Genomic DNA, 7,550 nt, shown 5'->3' with positions numbered 1-7,550 from the left:
AAAAAGAAATGAAGACACCAAAACAACATCATTTTAATATCGAGCCACTCTATAACCACAAACTTTTGAACTACGAATCAGAACTGTTAAATTAATTACACGTTATTGTTATTGTTATTGTTATTGTTATTGTTATTGTTATTATTATTATTATTATTATTATTATTATAAAAGGTTGACTGAAAAGTACCATGTTTCACTTCCTCTCTGCACCAACCAAACTTCCTAAGCCTCCGTTTAAGAGGTGTGTTGATTTTTTAGTTTTTTTGATTATTTTAATTTGGGATTAAAAAGTTTGGTTTAAAAAAGATTTTTTTGACTTTTTAATTTTTTAAATTTTTTTTATAAAAAGAAAGTGTAATAATTATGAATTGAATTTGATTTTTTTTTTGGTACTAAAATAACTTTTTTTTTTTTTCTTTTTTTTTTTTTTTTAACTTTTTTAGGCCCTAGTCCACCAAAACCAACTTCCCAAACTATGCCCAACCCTGAATTCTTCTGTTGACCCAACTCACTCACTCAGTCAGATAACAATGGCGATTAAACCCATCACTCCACTTCTCACTCTCTCTCTTATCTTCCTTCTCTCTCTCTCCGCAGCCTCAGCTTCGTTTCGGTCTTCTTCCAAATGGGTCCCTCGATTCCTCGGCAAATCCTCTCTCCTCACAAAACCCCAATCCATGACCCAACAACAATACCAGTACGAAACCCGGTACTTCGAGCAGCCTCTCGACCATTTCAGCTTCGCCGATCTTCCAACTTTCCATCAACGGTACCTGATCAACGACGACCACTGGGTGGGTCCGAGTCAATTGGGTCCTATCTTCCTCTACTGTGGGAACGAGGGCGACATTGAGTGGTTCGCAGACAACACCGGCTTCGTCTGGGAACTCGCACCTCGATTCGGCGCCATGGTTATCTTCCCCGAAGTAAGAACAATATACTTGTAATTGTCTGTTTGTGATACAAATGTGATGGGTTCGTAATTTTGTATCTAACTTTTTTTTTTGTCATTTTGTCAATTTGGTGAATGCGAAAAATGGGTTGAATTTGAATATTGTTGGCATTTATTAGAGCAATTAACAATATGGGTATTTTTGAAAAAAATAAAATTTTAAAACTTTCTGTACTTCATAGTAGTTGCATGTGATGATTTGTAATGAATTTGATCAATTATTAAGATTGGTTGAATTTGAAAATGGGTTAATAGTTATTTACTGTATTTTTTAACAAAATGGGCATTCTTGAAAAAAAAGAAAAAGAAAAAAGAAGAAGAAGAAAAGTGAGACTTCTAAACAAGCTGTGTGTTTTAGAATAGGATAGATATATGCGTGCGCTTGGTTATATTTGTGTATTCATCTCTGTTTGTTTGAATCAGCATTTTGAATTGATCGATCCTACGAAGAATATGATTGAAAATCTTTTGTTTTGATCCACAAAGTCTCGTCCCCTCTCCCTTCAGTTTCTGAGAAAGCAGAAAAATGAAAATTTTGATTTTTTTTTTTTTTGGGGGGGTCTCTAATTCTCCTTTTTGTTTTTGAACATCTGAGAGAAGAGCTCAACTGAAGCAGAATGTTTTGATACCATTGGGTCTGACGATTATGATTCCAGTCCTGATTTGTTTTTCATTTATTTTCCTACATTTTCTCGGCACCCAAATAGAATACATTTGATGATTGTATTATTATGATTGAATGCGCCATTTTGATCTTTTATTTATTTCAATTCTTATTTATTTGAGCTAACAAGTTGCAGAATTAAATTGTGAGACCAGTTTCTCTTTGGCATACATACATGATATTACTTGATAATTTTGTTGGCAGCATCGATACTATGGCAAGTCGATGCCCTATGGAAGTGGTGATGAGGCATATAAAAATGCTACCACTTTATCACATCTTACGGCTGAGCAAGCACTTGCTGATTTTGCTGTATTGATTACCGACCTGAAAAAAAATTTGTCTGCCGAGGCCTGCCCTGTAGTGTTGTTCGGCGGATCATATGGTGGAAGTAATACAGCATTATTCTCTCTAATTAATTTTACATTTGTAGGAACTCAAAATGGTTTATGTTTTTGTCCACTGTGACCTATACTTAAACATCTTTTGTCTTGTGAATGGATCAGTGTTGGCTGCGTGGATGAGACTCAAATACCCTCACATTGCAATCGGAGCACTTGCTTCTTCAGCACCTGTTCTTCAATTTGAAGACATTGTGCCACCGGAAACATTTTATGACATTGTGTCCAATAGTTTCAGAGTTCGTTGTTCTAGACTTACTTGTGTTTACTTCATTTTGTGTATTAATTGTACAAGCATATTTTCTGCTTTGTGAAACTTCTTCTCTCTTATCCACGCAGCGTGAAAGCACTACCTGCTTCAACACTATAAAAGAGTCTTGGGACGAACTTGTATCTGAGGGTCTGAAAAATGATGGCCTTCTGCGACTGACCAAAACTTTCCATTTCTGCCAGTAAGAACTTGTGCATGCAATGTTCGCTTTCAATCTCATGTACACGCTCTTGCAGTATCAATGTCAATATGTCTCCTGATTTGCTAGTTTGGTTTATGAAGACTGATTGGATAAAAAATGAATGACAGGAAACTGGAAAATACGGATGATCTTTCTAACTGGTTGGAGTCTGCTTATAGTTATTTGGCGATGGTGAACTATCCATATCCTGCTAACTTTATGATGCCTTTGCCTGGAAACCCCATAAAAGAGGTTGGTTAGAAAATTCTCGCAGAAATTTTAGGTTATACAGTTCTTCTACTTGCATAGAAATCAATCATAGAACCAGATACAATCCTCTCACATGGGTGTGGAACTCACCTCATGTGAGAGGGTTGTGTCCGGTTTTGTGATCCGTTTATGTGTTTCTAAACTTTTTCTTAGGTTCTGTAGTGAACTATGTTAAAAATTCTCACTTTCTGATAAGTTTTAGTTATTTATCCTTTCATAAAGTGAAAGTAGCATGACACAAGGGCCTACCTGTTCTCTATCATATAGAGAACTTGTTGTTCAATAAGGTCAATCTAACTAGTAGTTCCTTGTGCTATTAGAGAAGTTTTGTTAAAATTGATACCATGATTAGAAGTATATGTTTTGTTGATGTGCATTTATTGCACTTTTCTGTTGCTTTGGTGATCCGATTATCTGAAAATTTGTTGCTTGTCACCGTCCTTACTTCTATGAAAATCTTATTTTATATTATTGCTGATACACATTTCTGATCCTGCACCTTCCCAGCAGTTTCAATATTTATTTATTTTTTAAATATTATAATAAATTTATCGAACCACCCGTGGGCATTTGGGACTACCTTCAAGTACATAGCCTTCAAGTACATGAATGCTAGACACTGCCTTCAAGTACATAGCTTATAGATTCATGTTATTTTAACTTTTTCTTTTATGGATTTGAGTGGCTCTAGTACATGGGTCCTACTAACCACTGCTCACTGGATGTTGGTCAAGGACCAAATAATCCCATAAAAGTTGGAACTCCAATCACACATTCCCATACACTTTTATATATTTCTATACATTTTTTTTTGCATATTTCAATGTACTTTTTACTCATATATTATAGGTTGTTAAAGGGTGTACCCAGTGCACGAAACTCCCGCTTAAGCGGAGTTTGAGGAAGGATTGATGTATGCAGTCTTTAACCCTCGCAAACGGAGAGGCTAGCTCCGCGACTCGAACCCATGACCTCCAGGTCACCAACCAAGGGGTAGCATGACATAGTGGGTGTTTAGGAAGTTGCTATTTTAGTAGGCTATTTTAGTTTTTGGCTATTTTAGAAGAGTAAAATTTGTGTGTTTGAGAAGATAGTTAGATTTTTTTTGTAGTTGAATGTGATGTTTGTGAGAGAAAAGATGAAATGATTATGAATTTGATGTGACATTTTGTCTTATTAGTTATTTTAGTTTATTTTTGTCTTTTAGTGCTATTTTAGCCAAAAAAACTAAAAAACTTCTTCCCAAACACCCCCATAATCATAGGTTATTAAATAGTAAAATAAAGACATAGGTAGCTAGCATGACATGATTATGATGAATCTGATCTGTTCCTATTTATTTACTAATATATTCAACCATCACTTTTCTTTTTGCTAGGTTTGTCAAAAGATTGACGATTGCCCTGATGGGACTAGTGTTTTGGATCGCATATTTGAAGGAGTAAGCGTGTACTACAATTACACCGGTGATGTTGACTGCTTTCAACTGGATGACGACCCTCATGGCTTAGATGGTTGGGACTGGCAGGTCTACAAGTGCTATGATATGCATATTTTCTTTTTTTTCCCCCCTGTTTTTGCTTGAGCGTAAATGTTTCTCAAGGGTACCATACTTAAATACTCTTTCCTTCGTTTCCTATTCCATTTACAGGCTTGCACTGAGATGGTTATGCCAATGTCTAGTAGCCGAGACACTAGTATGTTTTCAGCATATGATTTTAACTACACTTCTTTTCAAGAGGAATGCTGGAAGGAGTTTCGTGTCAAACCAAGACCTAAATGGATAACCACAGAATTCGGTGGCCATGTAAGTGAATGGTGATTTATAAATTTATTGATGGCTTCCATAGTGTATTACATTGATTGGCAATATTATTTCTCCATCATCTCCTAATCTCTTCATCATCTCTTAGATTATACAAAGCTACTTCCTACATTAGGTCCGGTCAGTGTTAATTAAATAATTACTAGTTCATAGAAATGTGAAGATGACTTCCTTCGTTTTTCTTCCCTTTTTTTTTTGAAATGAAAAGAAAGTAAATTAATGTACTTTTGTATTATAATTCTGAAATATGTAACCTTCTTCTGAACTTTACACTTTGTAGTAGTACTACAACATATCCTGTCCAAATTTGACTTTCTGGCTAAGGCTAATTTCAAATCCAAATAAATAGGCTATATAATTATGTGGACATGCAAAATTTTATGTAGAGGGAATGAATCATGAGTCGTAACTAGGTGATAACATAGGATTTCCACTTCCAAATAGAGAGCAATAATGTCTTCAAAGTTTAAATTATAATATTCAGTTCTATTCATTTATACTTTATTTAATAGTTTGTTGGGAAATTGTGTCATTACTCCTTGTGTTGTCTTGTTTTTGTATTGCATGAGACGGACCTTTTAGCTTCTTTGATCTCATAACTTGAGTTTGATGTTTTCGACTTTCCATGTGAAGGATTTCAAGACTGCCTTGAAAATGTTCGGAAGTAACATCATTTTCTCAAATGGTCTATTGGATCCCTGGAGTGGTGGCAGGTAATGTGTTCATCGTTTATGTGATGTTAGTGTTGTCGAATGTTTATTGTTTTGAGCTTTGATGGATGTTGCTAACTTCTGTTGTAGTGTTCTGGAGGACGTATCTGAAACTATTGTTGCGCTCGTCACAGAAAAAGGTAATTCTGGAATTGAATATCAACTTTGATTCTTAGCAATTTGCTAGATTTATCATGTAGTAAAAGCAAAAAACCTCAAATCCTCGATGGAAACACATATATTGTTAGAAATTTAGAATATAGATAGGAGAATTTGGTCCAATTCTATTGGCCTATGTTATATGAACTGGAGTACCCGTGTTGGCTGCAAGTATGTGTTTGAATACGAGATTTATCTAATTCTTATGTCATTTACACCAAGACACGAATATATATATATCTATATAATAAAGTAGGAGAGTTTTTGAATTTTCAATATATTTTTGTCCTACTAAGACATTTGGACAGTTTAGATTTATTTAAACTACAAAACAATGACTGAGATGTATTTTCAAAAAAATGTCCTACGTGTATATTTTCTACTCTCTCTCTTCTCTCTTTTACTTTCTTCTTTTTCCACTCACCCTCCCATGATCCCATGAATAATCTTACATTTCACTCTGCACCACAACCCCCCTCTCTTTCTCATATCTTGATTTCAAATTTGATCCCAACATTATTTATAGGCATGCACTAGTATATATTATATTTAGATAAGTACTATATTTCATATTTCTCAGACACTTCTTTGATTTTTAAACATTAACGTACTAAAATATAGTATTTTGTAAAATGAAAACGTCATACTTATTGTATAACAAACTTGACTACTAATACATTCTTGTTTGGTGCACCTCTGACCACGCATAAGATTTTTTTTTTTTTTTCATACCAAATTTGGGAAACAATTTGGTTTAGAAGCTATCCGTTTGTTTTGAACGGAAAATATTTTTTGCATTTTCTAGTGTTTTGTATGATGAAAACAAAAGTTAACGGAAATTGTTTTTCGTGATCCATGGAGGTGGAAAGTATTTTTCACTTTTGAAAGGTGAAAACTATTTTTCAGACGAAGTCTTACGAATGCCACCGCACTACTAGTGCGACCACACCCCACCTCCATTACCTCCACCACCACCCCACCACTAGCAGATATGTTTCAAAATGGCGAAACACAGTAGGAAATATTGAAAAATATTTTCGTCGAAACGAACGGAACGTGAAGCAAAATTATTTATTTATTTATTTATTAATGAAACAAACTCGTGGCTGTCTTTGTTTCTTGTAGGTGCCCATCACTTGGATTTGCGAGCAGCGACTGCTGAGGATACTGATTGGTTGGTGGAGCAGAGGGCAACCGAAATCAAACTGATTCAAGGCTGGCTTAATGATTATTACCTGGAAAAGAAGCCATTTTCGGACATGTAGAGAGAGCTTCAAGCTTTGTGGAACTTCCACTCACCAACTTTTTCTTGCTCCATTTTTCCACATGATCAAGTAACAATATTGTACATGGTAAGGTTTGTCATTTTCGTCAAAGCAAACACTCAAAATTATCGAGTGTAAACAACTGCTACCATGTTTAGATCCCGCTTTCAGGAACCATAAACACAATCTGTTTTTTCCAACAATGTCCCCAGGAATTGAAGAATCACTTTTATGACTATATTTATGTTTTCATTTGCTATTGTAAGATGTGGTTCAATTAATTAATAATTTAATTAGTATTATAGAAACTTGTCAAAGTAAATGTTGGAAATCTCTCTCTCTCTCTCTCTCTCTCTCTCTCTCTCTCAATATACCAATAATTTGTTTATAAATAGAGATAGAAACTCTAATAGTAGAATTTATTGAATTAACGGAATAAATTGCTTCATTAGAGATGCAAGGGAGAATGGCAACATTTAATTTTAGTTTAAAAGTTAAAAAAATCACTAAAAAAAAATTAAAAAGTTAACAAATTATATCAAAAACTCAAAGATTTTATTCTCTATATTTTTTTGGTTAAAAATTAAAAAGTCAATTTAAATATATGAAATTTTGTATTTCATATTTTAGTTAAAAATTTTTGAAGTTATTAGAATAATTTGTTCCTAAACAAAGTCAAAAAGAGTAGGGGAAGAAAAAGAAAATGAGTATGTTGGTTTCAGCTTTTTGAAAATTGAGTTTTTTTGTTTTTGTTTGTTTTTTATTTTTATTTATAGTGAATATTTTTAAAATTTTAAGTAAGTTTTTTATTTTTTTAGATACACTTTACTTAAATGTATCTAAATAGTA

General features: G+C 33.8%; 1 protein-coding gene across 1 annotated transcript; it reads left to right on the top strand.

Moving 5' to 3' along the window:
* The first annotated feature begins 382 nt into the window (after positions 1-382).
* Positions 383-7,023, top strand: LOC114298580 (Serine carboxypeptidase S28 family protein). Its single transcript, XM_028243183.2, has 10 exons — positions 383-929; positions 1,824-2,010; positions 2,126-2,259; positions 2,360-2,472; positions 2,601-2,724; positions 4,121-4,270; positions 4,394-4,549; positions 5,201-5,280; positions 5,368-5,417; positions 6,562-7,023. Exons 1-10 carry the CDS (start codon positions 534-536, stop codon positions 6,699-6,701), a joined length of 1,530 nt encoding a protein of 509 aa, XP_028098984.2. The 5' UTR covers positions 383-533; the 3' UTR covers positions 6,702-7,023.
* Positions 7,024-7,550: the final 527 nt, after the last annotated feature.

The sequence above is a fragment of the Camellia sinensis genome, chromosome 4 (genome assembly GCF_055761805.1).
Source record: "Camellia sinensis isolate YWXY chromosome 4, ASM5576180v1, whole genome shotgun sequence".
NCBI lineage: Eukaryota > Viridiplantae > Streptophyta > Magnoliopsida > Ericales > Theaceae > Camellia > Camellia sinensis.
Note: the sequence above shows the minus strand (reverse complement) of the source record. Positions and strands in the feature narration are given on the sequence as shown.

What these genes read in the sequence shown, in the direction of transcription:
- LOC114298580 (XM_028243183.2), top strand. Translation starts at nt 534, where the DNA reads ATGGCGATTAAACCCATCACTCCACTTCTCACTCTCTCTCTTATCTTC. An exon ending in CTGGAAACCCCATAAAAGAG is followed by an intron (nt 2,725 to 4,120) that starts GTTGGTTAGAAA and finishes TCTTTTTGCTAG; the next exon opens with GTTTGTCAAAAGATTGACGA. An exon ending in TAGATGGTTGGGACTGGCAG is followed by an intron (nt 4,271 to 4,393) that starts GTCTACAAGTGC and finishes TTCCATTTACAG; the next exon opens with GCTTGCACTGAGATGGTTAT.